Source organism: Cydia strobilella, chromosome 2, assembly GCF_947568885.1.
Source record: "Cydia strobilella chromosome 2, ilCydStro3.1, whole genome shotgun sequence".
In the NCBI taxonomy this organism is placed as follows: domain Eukaryota; kingdom Metazoa; phylum Arthropoda; class Insecta; order Lepidoptera; family Tortricidae; genus Cydia; species Cydia strobilella.
Genome location: NC_086042.1, coordinates 11,719,494 through 11,739,612, shown reverse-complemented (window position 1 = coordinate 11,739,612; position 20,119 = coordinate 11,719,494). Strand labels below are relative to the sequence as shown.

General features: G+C 38.2%; 1 protein-coding gene across 9 annotated transcripts in view; it reads right to left on the bottom strand.

The window, feature by feature from the left end:
- Positions 1 to 2,068: 2,068 nt before the first annotated feature.
- Positions 2,069 to 20,119, bottom strand: part of LOC134751800 (protein held out wings) — an 88,964-nt gene continuing 70,913 nt past the window's right edge. Inside the window, exons 3-8 of one of the 9 annotated variants that reach the window (XR_010128713.1) lie at positions 19,459 to 19,587; positions 18,805 to 18,945; positions 18,311 to 18,431; positions 16,663 to 17,010; positions 7,370 to 15,871; positions 2,069 to 5,198 (exon numbers count right to left, since the gene is read on the bottom strand). Coding sequence is in view for 8 of the 9 variants with exons in the window: in XM_063687293.1 (XP_063543363.1) it covers positions 7,411 to 7,487; positions 16,663 to 17,010; positions 18,311 to 18,431; positions 18,805 to 18,945; positions 19,459 to 19,587 (816 nt within the window). In the remaining variant the exon portion in view is untranslated. Of the gene's footprint in view, positions 15,872 to 16,662; positions 17,011 to 18,310; positions 18,432 to 18,804; positions 18,946 to 19,458; positions 19,588 to 20,119 lie in introns of all 9 variants that reach the window. The other 8 variants (XM_063687293.1, XM_063687311.1, XM_063687327.1 and 5 more) reach the window with 8 other exon arrangements.

The following is a 20,119-nucleotide window of genomic DNA, read 5'->3' as shown; positions in this document are numbered from 1 at the left end:
TAGATGAAGAGTTTTATTAGCCCCGGAAAAGAGTATAAAATAAAGAGAACAACAAAACTAGACAGATTGCTATCCAGGCGTCTGTCAGCTGTTCATTGCCCGTTCATTGGTGGAGCTCAAAGAATGCAGGCAACTTGAAGGGTAATTATTATGTATTTGATTCGAAATTCGAATACAACACTGCTAGGCGTTTTTGTTATAGGAAACAAGGGCCAGGTCAGTGACAGTGACATGTTACTACCAAAGATATATTTAACTTCGTACCTATATAGGTAAGATAAATAAACGTACCTCGGAAAATCAAGAAAAAAATATACTCGAATAGATGGCGCCATACCTTTGACCTATGCTCTTGGAGATGGCGACACCGTTTGATATTAAACAATTTTAGCACATATCAGTGAAAGAACACGGGTCAAAGTCATATTATGGCGTTGTCATTTTGCAAGAATCCGCCGTTTACAAACGGCGCCGTTAATACACAAACGCGAAGCGGTTTGCAAATTGCCGAAGGCTATTTGTAAAAAGTCGGCATTATGTAAAATACCCTATGTTAAATGTAACGACGCCGTTTGCATTTTACCGCGGCATTTTGGTCGAATTAGTTCTTTAATTTACCACGCGTGGCGCTGCACATGAAAACTATTACAAACGCTGGGGTGTTCAACAATTCCTTCACAACTTAACTAGACGGCGGGGCCTCTATTTCTGGCCTGTTTGCCCTTCGGGCATTTGAAGCTACCTAACGAACCTAACCTACCTACCTATTGATTTAGGGTGACGTCCGTGAGAACATCTAATCTACTTACCTACCTGCGCTTTTTTCCCCAGTGTAATGTTTTCACGGAGGTTACGCAACTTTAGATGACCGAAGGGCAAACCGCCCATAAATAAATATAATAATTAATAATTACATAATAGTAATAATAAATATATTTTTGAATATTTATAATTGTATGTACCTATAAAGTGTGCTAAACAGAAAATGTTAAATGACGTGTAACGCTTGTTATCAATAAACTATTGATTGATTGATTGAATAGCGAAGCGGGGCTGGCGGGGCTCCGTCAAGTTAAGTTGTGAAGTTTAAGTTTTTTTTAAGCCATGGTCACCCTAACGAAACCCACAACGTTTGACGTTGACGCTATTATTAAGCGCACTAACAAATTGCCTTTTGCAATTTGCATACCGCTTCGCGTTTATGAAATGACGGCGCCGTTTGTAAACGGCGGATTCTTAAAAAATGCCTGCGACATATATATAATATTATATTTTTTGATATTTTTATTCATTTTCATTTTTAGTTTTAATCCTATGTCGAAAGATGGCAGTAAATTTACTGTGACTACAAAATTTACAAACTATGACAACAACCCTCTATAAATACACTATTTAAAAAAAATAAACTGTTTATTTTTCATAAATAACAAGAATCACAATATGCTTAGCTCTTATCTTATTCTCTTTGTAACTACTAGCTTTCTATTACAGCAACGCAAGTTGTTGCCTTCTCCTCCTCCATAACTCGATAATTGCAATAGGTAGCAATAGTAGATATTTCTAGTATTGCCGCAATTTTTGTCACCTTCGAAGTAGGTATGTAGTCATAGTTGTACCTATGCATTTATTGCCAATGTTTTCCACATTTGCAACTCGACAAACTTTAAGTTGACGAGAACGTCTAAACCTACAGGAAATTTCACAGATTGAATTAAGTAGGTAATGTTTTTGGTTTTATAGTAATTTTTAAACTCGATGGGTAGGCTGACAGATTTATCCCAGTACAATTTTGCGAGATTTGGCGTTTTTAGGTTATAAATTATATGGACATGACACCTGTCACCCTACCCACCGAGTTTGAAAAATACTACACTGCAAGTGCGTTATGGCTCCTCTACAAGATGGCCCAGCGCTGGAGAGGAGACTGGCCCTTGCAGAGCTACTGCAAACATCACAGTTCGAAGACTATGATGTTTGCCGTAGCCCCCCAGGCGACGTGAAAGTCATCACTGCATGCGGCAAAATCAAGTCCTAAATCTATAGGGAAAGGAATCATAAAAATTCAAGATGCATTATCCAAATATTTACTAATGCCAAATCAATATTACACACATCAAAACAGACATATGCACAATCTCACTTAACTAAAAGTAATAAAAGTATTCTTTATTTTGTTTTTGGAAAACAATTACATAAGTGTATATATGTAGGTATAAAATAATTATTATTTTTCGTTATAATACTTTATTGAAAAATAATTATTACATAAATATGTACAAAGTTCATCTAAGGCACTTGATTTGTGAATTGCCGTTAATGTAGGTAAAATAAGTACAAATTTAAACAAACAAATAATAACATGTAGAAGCCCTTTCGCCGACGTCAGATGATGGCACTAGACATGTTTCAAGAAACAAATTATATTGTTATCGCAATGAAACACAATAAATAACCTATAACTAACTATAAGCAGAACGATTATTTATACTTTGTACGATATTATCTACTTTACTTGATCAATAATCTTATTTGTTTTAGCTACGTTTCCTATTCCATGTTCCATCGGTTTATGGCATTGATTTATATAATTTCACGGTAAATGCGTCATTTGTATAAACTGTGGTATTTTGTACACATTATAAGGCACTCAGATACAATAAATTCTATCAAAAAGGTTACGAACAAGAAAATGTAGTAAGTATGCTTAATTTGATTGTTTTGAAAATATACCTCTGCACCTATTTTTATATTCTGTTTTTTTTTTTTCTTAGGGAAGGAAAATACCTATTTTATAATATACGTACGACTATTATTAAGAACAAGTGTTAACACAATTGTATGATCTCGAAACGCATTTACGGATCCGCTCTTAACTATTCACGAGACCAACGAATTAAGTACTTAAAATAATGTATCCATGGACGGAGTGTTAACAACTTCAAAAGCAAAAGGTAGGTATATTGATTGAGGTTCAGTGTATTTTTATATCATATTTTAGCTATTATAATTTATTTAAACCAAATTAGCCGTTTGAGATATGTTAACCATCAAGAAAGATTTTGTCAGTGACGAATCCATTATTCGTAGTAATCTCAGTATCAGATCTCTATGAATTATTTTTAAAATAATATCTACTCAACATATTTATAATTGAGATTTTAATAATAAAATATTAAGAAGAAATAACATTTCTATTGCACTATTTTTTGAAAAATATTGCTACAGCAACTGCTAAGTTTTTTATAATATTTATAAGGTAAGAATAAATGTATTAACTGTATGATAAAATTGAGATTAATCCTTCAACGGGTAAATAAGAGATTCTTATCGGAGATGCTTAGAAAGGCACGATAAGGTCGATAAGTTATATGCTTTCCAACACTAGTATGACGCTCGACTATATTTAAATAAATTCTAGATCCAAAACTGCAGATTAACGATAAACATAGCAAAGTTAACAATAATTTAATCTCCTCTAACTTAACTAAGTTATAGAATAACATTTATTTATATAATCCCAAAGAACATACATTTAACTAAGGCACTTGGGATGCGCATATATAACGGGTTATCTTTAAATATTTAAGCACTACTGTTATATAAAATACAATCCTATGCATATCTCTGAAGATAAATGTCATACCATCGATTCATATACTTATTGACCAATAGGTTAATTATAACAAGGAAGTCTTTTTATATAGATTTCTCAATAAGTAAATATTTGTCAAAATCGCTACAAGTACAATATTAGTCTTTGGTTTTAAAGATAGATATAGTATGGTTGCCAAAAATTTGAGGTCAATAAGCATGTGAAAATCATATTAGTCCAACATTTTAGACTATAAATTGAATATCAGTCCAACATTTTAAATAATTATAATATTTATAATTCAAAGCAATGAAACGTATTAAAATAAACGCTAGCAAGAGCATCATTTACCTTTAGAGTTTTGACGTGAAATATGAGTTTGTCCCGCCATGTAGTCACACCAAAAGTATTGTTTGGTGCATTTTAAGCGGATAGTACTTACATTAGCTTTTGTATTAGCCAATTGAAATCATGTATCTAGTTTGATTGTGCCATCCCAGCTGGACTGCAGAAAATGGCAATCTCAATTTATTTTTCACCTCAGCAGCTCGAACAAGCCTACTTTCGTCACTCCCTGGAGTGAGGAAATTGCGACTTTCCTCACTCCAGGGAGTGAAACAAAGCAGCTTTTTAATTTAGTGAAGGCCATGAATTGCCACTTCATACTTCTATTACAAATTCCGTTTTTTTTGTTTCTCTGTATTATTCTGTGTAATTCGAAATACATTTTAACCTTTAATATGTTCTCACTACTGAGGTGAAAAATTATATGTGCAACACGAGAGCAAAGTTATTTTACATCTCGTGTTTTTAAGTCCGTCGCTACGCTCAAGATTCTAACTTAGTATCACTCGCTTCGCTCGTGATTCAATTCTAGAATCTTTCGGTTTTTCGGGACTCAAAATAAACACTCGCAAGGAAAACCAACTTTCCTCTCTTGTTGCACAGATAACTATATTTCACTCCATTGGTAGATATCCGTTGTTATTCCAAAGAAGAATAATAATGGTATTGTACCTAAGTAACTAATTACTTAGGTACAATACGATTATTATTCTTCTAGTTCTTCTTCAGATTATCTAATTGCAAGATACAAGTACCGTGTGATTCTGAGTCATAGCTTTATTTCAATAGTAAAATATACGGTGCTAAATTAGTTTCAAAATACAAAATACGCGACAGTCTTCGAAAAATAAGTATATAGTAAAATGCAAAGAAGTAAGTCATTAGTTGCACAATACCTGAGGCGTCTTCGGTTTGACATTCGACAAATTTAGCACCGCAAGTACTGGGCAGCCTAAAACAAATCGTGCTTAAACAACAATACATTCAAGCGACAACAAAATTACAATTAAGTTACAGAAATAGTAAATATAGTCGACGGCGTGTGCCATTTTAAAAATGTTAATAAAGTTCATCATGTTATAAACATAACAGGCAGATAAATGTTAATAGTTAGACTATTATAATACATAGTATATGTTAACGTGAAAGGCCCAACAGCTATAGCTACATGGTGGTCGATGTTCCGATGATAATGTTACGCGGCGAGGGCGGCAGCACCGGCCGCGGCTCCGGTTAGTCCCTCTGCGCCGTTAGCACTCTCCTAGCCGGGTTAACGAGAAGAGAGAAAAACAGAATGTTAGTATCGATCGAAATGTCATGGTCCGACTACAAGAGTAGCCCCAATACCGAGTCCAACGGACGCTAACGTTGCACTGTGCAAACCGAATGGGGCGATGTTAATAGGTGAACTCGATTCGATAAATTATCTTTATAGTTCTATGGTATTACAAGCTCGAAGGCATCGCCTCGACATGCAGATATGCAACAAAAGCGGTAAACCGTTAACTCGGATTGATAATGACTTGTGTAGGTACCGTTTTTTTTTTTAAATAAAATTGTAGGTAATCTGATAAAAATGTCAAGGGGAGTCTATCAGGCATTCGCGCCGCGACATTAAGTTCCGATTATTGCCCTGTTAATAAAATTATATTACATCGGATAGGTACTATTAGTTTACGCAGTTAATGGTTGAAATGTTAAATTAATTTAGTATGATAATGATACGAGTAAATTCTACAATATAGGATTAAAATGCCCAATAGTTCCCAACAGAGTAATGTTTGAAACCGAAGTATGAAATTAATTCAATCGCTGCATCAAACATTACTCAATCAAACAAGCATAAGTAATAAATTTTACCACTTAGGTATTATATAACCATAGCACCCAACTGCAAGTATGTAATTATTTAAAACATCACTGTAACATCTCAATATATCGTATGTAGCATTCTCATATTGTTAATAATTTGCGATAACATATCAATCTCGTTACATATTTGCATGTTAGTTACTCATATAATATAATAAATATATAGTTACAGATAATCTGCAAGTAGTGGCAGTAGCAGTTATGAAAGTGCACTTTATTATTATTTCACAAACGGGAACTTGGCCTTGTGGAGTTGCATGTTAGTCGTGTGAGGCTACAACTGACCAAAATGATTGCACGTCATCAACTTTATTGACTTATCATCAAAAGCACGTTAAGATAATTTTACCGCGGACCTATATAAACTAAAATAAAGAAAACGCTTATTTAAAATTTCAGACAATTTATTGCATGTATTCGTTCTGAAAATGCATTTATTTACAATCAACAACTGCAACAAATATTTTACAAAGAAACATTACACTTCAATACAGAAAAATATGCTGATCTAAAATTCATTTTATGATAAAAGAAGCTTGAAAATACGTATTAACGGCATTTGTATGCCTCATAGATCCACAAGGACACAAGTGCAATAATAACCACTTTCAAAATAAGAAAGTAAATAAAATATATCCTAAAATACCTAGGCAAAATAGAAACAACTAATTTAAAAATTTCATATAAAAATCTTAAATTGACTAAGAAAGTTGTGATGATTAAGAATCTGTCAAATCAAAGGAGGGGCATTTTGTTAATACTGGACTGATGGCACGGTTCTGAAAATACCCTTTCCTTTGACTAATACTGGGCGAGATTCAGGAAAGAAGGATTTCACAACCCGGAGTAGCACCTCATGACCTATATTTATCAATCTACTCAGATTTCAAAAAGGCTACTAAAATATTATTCATTTGTACGAGTACAACATTAAATCCTCCTTTCCTTTATTTATCAATATGTAATGTATAGACACATGACTGTTTAGAATCACATGTTGTGGTAGTCGGTTGCAACAACAGCATTCATAAACAACAACAAGAGTATAATAAATTTGGTAATACTGCTGTTTACAACATACATTAAAATAAAAGAAAATACATTATTATAATGCCTTGTGCATACTCATAATAATGTCGTACAACACAACATGTAACAGATCTAAAAATCTATAAAAAGAAATATAAAAATCACAGTTTCCAAATTATGCAGGGACTCTTCAACCCGGTGTGAAGCCGGTATGACGGATAACGGATAAACGAACTAATAATAAGAACGTACCTAATAAGTACACAACAAATATTATAAGAGACACAGACAACAAAGCAAATACACTCACGCATTTATTACTGAGAATATGATTGCTTGTCAAAGTTTTACTGAGAGAAAGAAAAAAAAGACGTTCCATCTAGAGTTAGGTACCTAAATAGTTGTAATAAAATTTACTATGGGCATGTAGGCAATTCCCACAGTACAGCAATAGTTAAAGTCTACTGTCAACACAATTTGTAACAAGCAAGCATACTCGTCGTACACGGCATGCGTGGGTGCGCTTCTCACCTTGTGAACAAAATGGCGGCGTGAGAGCGTTTTGGCGGGAATTAAGGCGCCGGTAAGGCTGTGCGTTGGTAAGGGTGCTCCCTCACTTGCGCGAGCCGACCCGCCCGCCGCACGACACCTAGCGGCATATGCATATAAATCATCTGTGTCACACTTACATCAGAGCTTGAAAACGTGATAATTTATTATGAAAGCTATGTAGTAGGTACATTCATTTGTATCAGGTAGGCACTTAAACAAAATCGCCAAGATCCATTTTTTATCACACAAATAACATGAATAGATATTTAAGGCAATTTTTGGCGATAATTAGTTAATACTCGATTTAAATTCGGTGATTCAAGCTCTGCGTATTTTAAATGCTGAAAAGAAAATCTCATTATTCTATATTCAAATGTTCCTATGCTAAACTTTTCTGATAGCTATCTATCACTGCCAAATACTCGTCATTGTCAACTACATAATACTATTTTTATCGAAGCTTTTGTTTGGCAGTAACCCTAATTTATTTATAATATTATGCCTAGGCCTACATATTACCTATTATTTTAGGGCTTTGGAAATAAAATAATAAAATCACGGGTAAAAGTATCCCGGTCAAGGTACAGGTAATGGCTGGCTTCGCAATTTCATTTTAAGTAAAATAAATTGACTACAATCAACTGTGTTACATATAAACCTACACAAAATACGGGTATAATATTTTCATAAAGCTCACTCTTTTCTATACTATCTAAATCTTTAAAAGATAATAATACTTAACCTATGGTATGTTTATAAATATAAGTATGGCTAATAAATTAATAAACTACGACATCATTTATAACATTAAGAACCGCCTAGAATGTTGTTCATTTTTAATCGAAATGTATATTATGTTCGTAGTATTAAATTGTAAGTGTGTTATAAAAGTAAAATGTTGTTTTGTAAATAAAATCAAATAACATATTTTGGTCCCTTTTGCTTGTAATTAGCTGATGCTTATTTGTAACTTATTCTGAGTTCCAGAGATAAGTGGTGAGTATGGCTCGAGCTGAGTGTATAGACACGACACGACAAAACAGCATGCATGACTGTGGCACTACAGTGTGGCTAAAGTCGTGATAGTATAGTTGACGCTATCTCTACTGAGCTCTTTCACTTACCTGTACTAACAATGGCATTCTGTTAAATAAAAGCCATGTTCCGTACGAGACTCACAGCGACATCTCTTGTCGCCTTGTCGGAGAGACGCAGTTGCGTATGTCGCGTGATACCTATCGCGGCCAATACGGAGCCCGAGATACGCTTTCGTCACCCTACGTCACGACATATTGTTCCCCTCTACCCCAATATCCTCGAATCATGTACACGTAGATTAAGCATTTAGAATTATAAGAGTAAGCACGTTAAATTTCGGATTTTATTTCACCATCCAAGAAAAAGTCGAATTTTCAAAATACGCAGCGCCTAGTCACGAACATATTGGTCCTTCGAACCGGATCTATCAACGGTTTCTTCGCCAATCGTCGAGTACGAAATGAGAGGCCATTGAGAACCAGAACCTTTGGAAGAGAAAGCGCACATCGACATTTCTTCTTGGACGGAAGGCGCGTATGCAGCACGAAGACACCCAAGGACGCGCTAATTTGGGAAACTGCGGATACCTATAGGACGAGAACTGGACATCCAACGATTTTAAACGCGCATATTTCGGTACGGACATCCAGCCACCCTATACCTAACCCTTTGTCTTCAGTTGCTTAATGCCGTGCTTAATCAATTCCAGTGAGCCTGTGACGAGTAATCATTGCGTGACCGGTACCCTCGGACTCCTTTTTGCAGCCACACAACGCGGAGTTGCATCAGGGTCCAAAGTCCACACGTGAGTACTCCAGCTTTCTATACTAAACCTAATCAAAATGGGAAAAGATGATATTGTGGTACCAAATGATGGTAAATCACGCGATAAATCGCCATCTAGGGCCATCTGTGACGCCGCGATTGAACCTCACGTTCGCGAATTGGTTAAAAAACGTGGCATTATAAAGGCTAGACTCACAAAGTTCGCAACCCACATTCAAAGCTGTAGCGATAATTTAGACGATTTAACTGAGCCTTGTAGAATAAATTTAAAATTACGCATACAAGGAGCAGAGAGCCTGTACACTGAATTTAACGATATTCAAACTCAAATAGAAGCGAATGTGTACGAATCAAATCTCGATGATCAGTTAACGCAACGAGATCAGTTTGAGGATAGTTATTTCAGTGCGCAGTCCCTCGCCGAGTCTATACTAAATAAATTTAATAGTACTGAAAGCCAAAGTCCCACTGTTTCGCAAAACACAACAATGAAGGCAATTAAACTGCCAGTTTTATCACTTCCCTCTTTCGACGGCACGTATGAAAACTGGCTCGCTTTTAGAGATATTTATTTATCACTAGTTCACAATGCGAAGGATCTCTGTGACATCCAAAGGTTCCACTACCTAAAGTCATCGCTGACAGGTAGTGCTTTGTTAGTAATAGAAGCGCTCGAACTAACGTCAAGTAACTACGCGGTGGCATGGGAGCTCCTTCTTAATCGCTACAATAACAATAGGTTATTAATCCACAATCACGTCAAGGCACTATTTACGCTTCAGTCGCTGCCTAAAGAATCGCACATACTTCTTCGAAAGTTAATTGACACAACACTAAAGAATTTACGCGCTTTGAAGGTCCTAGGCGAACCTATATCGTCATGGGATACCCTAATTATTTACATCTTAGTGTCAAAGCTCGATAAAACCACTGAACGCGAGTGGGAACAACATAAAAGTAGCCTTACGAGCGGCGACACTCAGATGAAGATTAAATTGGATGATTTATTGCAATTTTTACGAAACCGTGCTGATATGTTAGAAACATTGCAGGCATCACATTCACAAAGTACGAGTGTACGCGATAAGCACGAAGTGAACAAAAAATATATCACTCCTAGCTCCACTCACAACTACAACAATAACAAAGTACACTGCAATGTTTCTACCAACAGCAAACCACAAAAATCACAGCACAAATCAAAATTCGCGTGTCCTATGTGTAACTTAAATCATCCACTTTATTCTTGTGTCAAATTTCTCGATACTAACTACGAATCTAAACTTAAGTTTGTAGCCGACAACAAGTTATGCACTAACTGCCTCCGAGCGGGACATTCCGTGGAGTCATGCGTATTCGGCCCGTGTCGCAAGTGTAATAATAAACATAATTCAATTATCCATCCTCCTAGTGATGAGTGCGCTCGCGTCCCTGCCCCCGCTGACGTCACAACCCCCGCTGCATCCACTTCGGCCGCAGCTGCATCTAGTTCGGCCGCCGCCGTGTCGGTCAATGTGCATTGTCAGCGAATTCCTTCGCAGTACCCGATCTTGGAGCCGGTCTTGTTGTCAACTGCGCTTATCGACGTGATTGATAAAAATAATAAACCGCATACGGTCGTTGCTCTGCTTGATGATGGCTCGCAACGATGTTTTATAAAAGAATCCTTACGTGATTTATTAGGCGCACGATTAGTACAGTCCACTCACGAAATAAGCGGTGTAGGTCGTACTGTGACGCAGTGTACGCAAACCTGCAATGTCCAAGTAAAATCGCGCATTAATGCCTACACAACAAATTTGCATTGTTTTGTTTTATCGGAAATAAACACAGCAATGCCAGTTTTATATAAACATTGCGCAAAATTCGATATTCCAGATAATATACAACTGGCAGATCCGCAATTTTTAGATTACAAAGATTTCGATATCTTAATAGGTGGTGATAAGTTCTGGGATTTGTTTACGATGGAAAAAATAAAATTACGTAACGGTCCCTACTTATTAAATACCGAATTTGGATGGGTAGTAGCAGGTCCTATCAATTTAAACGCACGCATTGAAGGCCACATCCAATGTAATTTTACGCAAACAACAGATTCGTTATTACGGCGGTTCTGGGAGATTGAGGAGGTACCTACCACTCAGGACGCATTGTCTGACGAGGAGAAGGCTTGCGAGGAGCATTTCGTTCGCACCACTACGCGCGACAGCGAAGGAAGGTTCTGTGTTAGCATGCCACTCAAGCAGCCACCCGAAATGCTAGGAGAAACGTATCCTCAAGCGGAACGTCGTTTACTGGCGCTGGAAAAACGATTACAGCGTTCAGAAACGTTTAAAAAATTATATACAGACTTTATGCATGAGTACCTCGATTTAGGGCACATGAGTAAAGTGACGTCATATAACTCACCGCATTTCTTTTTGCCACATCATGGAGTTTTTCGTGAATCTACAACCACACGTTTAAGGGCAGTTTTCGATGCTAGTGCGGCATCTAGTACGGGTACGTCTTTGAACGACATTCAAATGGTAGGTCCCGCGATCCAGGGCGACCTTCTGTCGATTCTTTTATGCTTTAGGCAGCATCGTTACGTGGCATGCGCGGACGTAGCTAAAATGTATCGTCAGGTACTAATGGCAGAAAATCAACGTGACCTTCAACTGATCCTTTGGCGCGACAGCCCCGACGAACCGATACAAATTTATCGCTTAAATCGTGTCACTTACGGTATGGCGTCGGCGGCTTTCTTAAGTGTCCGTTGTTTAAAACAGTTAGCCACTGAATGCACCGATCCCGACATTAAAAGAATAATTAACGAAGATTTTTACGTAGACGACATGATAACTGGGTCACAGGATAAACTTCAATTGTTACGATTATGCAATGAAACCGCGCGAACATTGCAATCGGGTTGTTTTCCGTTACGAAAGTGGGTATTCAACTTTAGCGAGCCGTCGTTAGAGTCTAATTTCGCACTACTGTCTGACGCGCAAACTAAATTAACGTTCGATAAAGACTGCAATTCAAAGACGTTGGGCATAGGTTGGAATAATTACTATGATCAATTTTATTTTAACTCGCAACTTGATTTAATGAAACCCAATGATAAAGTAACCAAACGTATTATTTTATCACATATCTCGCAAATTTATGATCCCTTAGGTTTATTAAGTCCAACAATTATGCTCGCCAAGGTCTTACTCAAGCGTTTATGGCTTCTTAAACTCGATTGGGACGATGAAGTACCTTCTGACGTCATGCGCACCTGGAATGATTTTACTAAATCGTTATCAGTTGCTCTAAGTACTATCCGAGTGCCGCGTTATGTAATAGGTAGCAGTAATTATACGCGCATAGAAATGCATATCTTTACAGACGCGTCACAGGTTGCTTACGGCACTTGCATTTATATTCGCACAATAAATGATGATGATGAAGTATGCTCACGATTGTTATGTTCGAAAGGGAAATTAAGTCCAATTAAATCCCTTAGTACGCCCCGTCTGGAACTTTGCAGCGCACTTCTAGGCGCTAAATTATATGACAAGGTCATAAATAGTTTTCATTGCAAGTTTGATGACGTCGTTTTTTATTCCGATTCGACTTGCGTTTTAGGGTGGTTGCGCATGGCACCTAACTTATTAAAAACTTTTGTGCAGAATCGAGTCACTGAGATCCATGAACTAACCAAAGGGCTTCCATGGCGCCACGTCAGCGGTAAAATTAATCCAGCCGACTTAGTTTCGAGAGGCGTTCGATTGGAAGACCTAGCTGGATCCAGTTTATGGTGGGAAGGACCTGAATTTCTGCAGGATGTTAATTTTGACCCTAAAAACATGCCAAAATTACCAAGTTCGAATGATGCGCACGACATACTGCCGGAGGTTAAATCTAACATAGATTTAGCGCTTACCGCTACCACACAAGCGGCATTATTTCCTTTCGAGCGGTTTTCTCAGTTCTCGCGCATGATACACACCGCTGCTTATGTTTTACGTTTTATTCATAACGCACGCAATAAGAATAATAAGCGTACGGGCAGTATTAGCGTCGAGGAACTGCGGGAATCAACAAATTTATTAGTCAGGCTGTCTCAACTGGAATCGTTTCCAGATGAGTACAAGCTATTGACTAATAAACAAACAATTAAAACTAAGCATAATTTAAGTAAATTAAACTTGTTTATCGATGAAGATCGCGTTATGCGAGTCGGCGGTCGCATTGGTTATTCGCAATACTTTGCTTACGAAAAAAGGCACCCGATTTTAATAACAAGCAAACATCACTTTGCGCTTTTATTATTTCGCCACGAACATAAAAAACTTCTACACGCTGCGCCTCAAGCCCTTCTTTTTGAACTGCATGATGCTTGGTGGCCACTAGGTGGTAGGAATCTAGCGCGAAAGATTTTTTATGACTGTGTTGTTTGTAAGCGATTAAGAGGGAAAACCCTTACTCCTTTTATGGGAAACCTACCCGAAGAGAGAATTACGCCTACATATCCTTTTTTAACTTGCGGCGTGGACTATGCAGGGCCAGTTTTCATATTGAACCGCAAAGGCAGAGGTGCTCAAACTGTGAAGGCATATATTTGCTTGTTTGTATGTTTCGTCACGCGAGCCATCCACTTAGAGCTTGTCAGCGATCTGACTGCCTATGCTTACCTTCTAGCTCTCAAACGCTTTATAGCGAGACGCGGAAAGCCTAACGAAATATACTCAGATAATGGCAGGAACTTTGTGGGTTTGATGCACGACTTTGCCAAGTTTTTATCGCAATGTAGTCCCGACATCACAGATTACGCTACTAGTTGTAATATTAAATTTCATTTTATTCCACCTTACGCACCCCATTTTGGTTCCCTATGGGAAGCTGGAGTAAAATCATGTAAGTTTCATTTACGCCGTGTTATTGGTAACGCTCACCTCACGTTCGAGGAATTTAGCACGGCATTAAATCAAATTGAGGCGGCCCTAAATTCCCGTCCTTTATACGCCATGTCATCGGATCCGCACGATCTTCTTCCTCTGAGCCCTGCGCACTTTCTCGTCGGTCGCACTTTGACGTCGCCCGCCTCAGAGGACCTTCAGCACGCGCCTGCTCATCGACTCAACCGGTACCAGATGGTGGAGAAGATTAGGCAGCATTTCTGGGCCCGCTGGTCCAAGGAGTACGTCTCCGAATTACAGACGCGATCCAAGTGGAGGAGCCACTGCGAAGACCTGAAGCCGAACACACTGGTTCTCATAAAGGACGACAATCTGCCTCCGCTAAAATGGCATTTAGGACGTGTCGTCAAGACTATCCCTGGGCGAGACGGAGTGTCAAGAGTGGCAGACATCCATACTGCATCAGGCACCATAAGACGCGCTTACACCAAAATCTGCCCCTTGGTGTCTCAGCCAGATGAAGAGAGGAGAGACGCTCAAGAATCCTCTTGAAAGCCAGATCTTTCAAGGCCGGGGGCATGTTCCGTACGAGACTCACAGCGACATCTCTTGTCGCCTTGTCGGAGAGACGCAGTTGCGTATGTCGCGTGATACCTATCGCGGCCAATACGGAGCCCGAGATACGCTTTCGTCACCCTACGTCACGACATATTGTTCCCCTCTACCCCAATATCCTCGAATCATGTACACGTAGATTAAGCATTTAGAATTATAAGAGTAAGCACGTTAAATTTCGGATTTTATTTCACCATCCAAGAAAAAGTCGAATTTTCAAAATACGCAGCGCCTAGTCACGAACAGCCATTATTTCTTTTGTGTGAGCGCGTGGCTTTTGTGCCTGAGGCTCACACACAATGGCCACGCGCCCAAGGACAAAGGCTACGCGCTCAGACAAAAGAAATAATGGCTTTTGTTTAACAGAATGCCATTGTTAGTACAGGTAAGTGAACGAGCTCAGTAGAGATAGCGTTAACTTATACCTATAAACACTTACATATTAGTAGTAGTCTAAAAAGTCAAAGAGAATTGGATACGTATTAACATTACAGTATGTTAATATAATTGATTAGTGGTGTTACAAGCAAGGGTTATCACAAGATGATACAATGACGGGTTTTATTATGACTATCATTGTAAAAAAATATAACGAAATAAATATAAAAACTCTACTTCTTTGTTAAGATACATCGGTAACTAATAAGATTATTGTTGGCAGTTCAACTTATCAGTAAAATTAAGTATTGTCTATTTTTAAAACAGTTACGTCATCTGCCATCCACCTATCCTAACAAGAAGAGTATGTAAAAGAAGTAAATAATAAATAATTGAAATATATTAATTTGTAAATAGGTATTTAAAAAACCTTTATAATGTACATAAATAAATATCTCTGCTTTTCCAAATATGAAAAATACAAACAGCCGTCGAAGAAACAAAGCTTTCAAAACTTGACATAGTTATAACATCATCGTAGGTACAAAATAATTGTGTTGTAGTGTTTTACTTAACAGATATCTTAACCTAGATTGATCATGGCTTTTAAATGACTGTAAGAGTGCGTCCTGGGGGCAAGTGGTGTTTGTTTACAAAGGACGTCAATAATGATGCGGAGGTCGATACGTCGTGTGGTGGCGGTCGTATCTTATGGCGGACTGATGATGCGTTTGCGGCCAATGTCAAAAGCCAGCAAGTAGGTATCTCGACGCTGTAAACCCCATTAAAATATATCACACACAGTTCACTGTAAGCTTAATACTGTGTTACGTATCGTATTAGTCGATTAGTGTTGTCTATTCACGAGCCCTCAATATTTGTTAATAAACGTTGCCAGTTCGCTGCCTTAGGTAGGTTACCTACGTAGTTACTCGTTTTTTTTTACCGCGGTGTTTCATACCTAAGTTATTAGTGTGTTTAAGAAAGTTAGAAATTGAAAAAGTAAGGTACCTAATAAAGTAAAATTTGATATTACGAATATCATGCACGTAAATGATTCAAACGGAAAACAAGACTTATTTTTATAGGGTGCCCACATGTTAGTATGTATATTTATACTATTAATTTAAGTATGTAACTATTTATTACTAAGGCACTAAAACGCGTCCGTTGATTCACAATGATTTAGTGAAACAGACTTATAATGAAATTGATTTACCTACATACTAACACGATAGCACCTCTACGTTTTTAAGGCATGCGGTTATTTCAAACACGATGATAGAATGCTTTATAATCGACATAATTTAACGTCGTTTTCCATTAATTCTTCTAAATTGTTCTACTATCTAGCTTTTTAAGTTATGAAAGTAATACGAGTACTCATATGACTATTGTCTGTATCGAATTTACTGGATGATACGAACCCAGTACCGTGTGTTCCGCATCTAGTTAGTAAGGCCAGCATCATTCGATGACATTTAAATCGATTCGGTTACCTATTTAAATGTCATTAAACAAGACTAGTGTTCAAGTAAAGAGGTCAACGGGCGAACAACCCACCCGTATGGTCAGTAGTGGCGTACTCCGCAGTGAGTAACGGGTTGGCGGCGGCGGCGGTGAGGGCCGCGTAGTTAGCATAGTCGGCGTAGGGGGACGCGTAGATGAGCTGGTGCGCCGGTTCGCCCGGGGACAGCAGGCCGGCCGCGGCGCCTGCGCCGGTGCCGTTGAGCAGGCCGGCCTGGCCGCCGTGGCCCGCGGACATCCTCGGGGACAGAATCAGGGGGGCCCCGAGTGGGGCCTGCGTGCGTAGAGCGACGCCGCCCACGCCACCTCCTGGCGCCAACAGTCGTTGCGTCTCGGCCGCGGCGGCGGCAACGCGACGCCATTCCTCGTCCGCTGTGGAGTCACCTTCATTGTATCAATGCTAAGATACATCGCATTCCGTATGTTAGTAACTTTACATCGGTTAGTCAAATTGGCCAAATGATTAGGAAACAATTCCAGTAACTTTCCTTGTTACATTCGTTTAATATGCCTACGGCTTGTTGATAAAAATACAGAAAGTAAGAGTTGGAAAGCAGCCAAATTATGTGTAAACAAGACTTAAGATCAAGAAGCCAAAAACTGAAGGTAAACGCGTTGGTTTTTCCAAAATTCCCTATAAACTTATTAGGTGTCGAACAGGTACAAGTAGGTCTTTTTCTTTATAAAATACAGTCCACTGTTATCGTTGTAAGTAATTTATTTAATTATTTAAAAAATCCTTTCTGGTGTCTTGAGGGCTATACATATTTTCCTGCGTATTTTTATTTTCACCAATAGTGGTTTAAAGGCACTACCAATATTTTTGGTCCTTCGAACCGGATACCCATACATATTATATTTTATTTTACAACATCTCATATTTGGGTCCCGGGCACCGCGTGCGCACCCTGGGACGCGAGTATTCGCAGATTCGGACCCCGAGTCAGACTCGAGTCCGATGTAGACGGATTAAATCACAGTCTTATGAACCCATTTAGTTCAGCTGGGTGACACTGATTTGCCATGAGATGGCTGACCCCTTGTACTTATTTTGTCGCTGCGTACCTAATACAAGGCTGCGTATACATATGTTTATTCCTGAAAAACATTGACCTTAGAATTGAAACGGCCCAGTTAATGGAACAATCAAAACATGCTACAAATCACTTAACTTAAGTTGTCTTGTCAAGATAGTTAACGATTCATAAATTAAGACAATTTATGGTCATTTGTTAAACCAATAATAAAAACGAAGCCATTGAGGGGTGATAAAAATCGTGAAATAATATTACAGCCATGACAAACAGAAAATCCCCAAATACATAAACAGTGAATTCAATGGTCGTCTGATCGTGAACAGAGTGCAGTTATAATAACCAACCCATTTAGTCAATCACACTAAAGCAAACTTGAGAGACATTGTGATTCTATAGCAAACACTTTAGCACCAACATAAAAGACACAATACAAATAAAAGTCGGTACCTACTTGAAAATTAAATGAACAGTGTTTGAAACCCGTTTTTTTGTTAGTATTTTTGGCGGATTCTGTTAAGTAGCTGCAATAAAAGAAAATCGGCAGTTTACCTAATTTTAGATATGATGCAATCATGGATAGACATTTCAATGCCGCTTGATAACAGAATCCTTGATTAGTTAGTGACAAAACATGAATGCGACCATACTTATGAGGCACTGACCGTTGACAGGCACGACGGCTTTCGCGCTGGAGTCGCGGTAGGTGCCGTTGATGATGGCCAATTCCATTAACTGGCGTTTCTTCAATTCGTCTTCGCCGTCCGCTTGCTGTAAATGAAGATGTTCAATTTTAATATACGTAGTGCTTCTGCAATTCTGCATAGTTTACGTTCTTAATCAACCTTAGCTTAGCTACACACATCCGTTATAGATACTCGTACCTTGCAGAATTCAACTTGCTTGCAACTGAATTCCGAATCTGAAAACGGATCCAAGATCCAAGAGTGTCATCTGATTACGGTGTGCCTAACCGATTCGGGTAGCAACCCGAATTTAAACACATAATTCCTCAAAAAGTTATGCCATTCCATTTGGACTTGGAGAACTTGGTAATTGTAACAATTTTATTTTGAAAATGGAAAATACCTACTCCCGCCATGTTTTAAATTACAGGGTAAAAGTAGTCCAATAAGTTACTTACGGGAATAAGTAGACGCTTAACCTCCTCGACGGCCCTGGCGAGCTTCAGCTTGGCCCTGTTCTCGGTGTCCTCCACGGTCAGCAGCACGTGCAGATCGTCCGCCAGGTGCTCCCAGTTGGGCTTACCCCTATTCGCGTCCTCCTGAAAATTTCACCAAATACAATGAAGAACCCAAAACTCCACATATCACAAAACTACCACCGCAAACCACAGGCTCGATATCGGCCTGGCAAAAGCGACCATCATGAAGTTTTAAAAGAATTTAAAAATACTTAATTCGCTCAAATGCAGCAATGGTTTTTTACCAGCTTTGATGAAGGGATGTAGGAAAATATAAATATATCTAGGAAAATATACATACTATATTCTTAAAAAAGATAAACCAGTGGTAATAGGAATTTAGTTTTTCAAAAACCTCGCAATAGAAATAAATAGATGAGATAAATGCCTACGTTGTTATTTCGTTTGCACTGAAACTATTACAAGAGTTACATTTCAGCCGTGTTTCTCTCAATGTAATTGTTAAGGGATTGAAGTAAATTGTAACCTGATCCTCCATTAGGGCTGCATGAAAAACAAAAGTAGGTAGGTAATTTGTGTAGACGAATTTAAGTAGAGTAGATTGTATGCTATAAGACTGAATGATTAGCTTACAGTAATGCTCACCTTCTTCTTGTCTCTCATGGATCCCTTGCCTCTGACCATGATTTTGCAGCCTGTCTCCTGTTCTAGCTGCTTAGCTGTCATACCTCTGGGCCCCAGAATCCTTCCAACGAAGTTGAACTGTAACAATAAGACCTTTCATAAATACTTGTTTAATGAATACTTGTTTCATGAATAATTGATTTTGTTACTTGTTATCTTTGACATTTTTATATATACATCCAGAGAAGGTATGAAGTCAACTCAACATAATAGGTATTTTGTTGTTGAAGTCATACACCAATTCGCGAGATACAGTTTTAATAATGTTAGACAGCAAAAATGTAGGTAAAAAACATGGTAGATCTTTGAAAATTTGTTATCAAATAAAATATACGTAAATTGAATTTCACCACCATTTAGCTTGCTCAATTAGTCATATTATAATTATTAGTCATAATTTTACATCTTAACTCTGAGACGTCCCAGTATCAGTACAAGTACTGCTATTAGCCGTAGGACTAATTACGCGCTTCGCTACGCACACATCGTTTCTTGTGTGCCTACACACGTTCACGTGTACACTAATTTAACCTCAATTCCTTAGCTTCAAAGCGTCGGCCAGTAAGGTATATGAACTGTGAACTAGTATCACTCTGCCGTACGTTTTTGA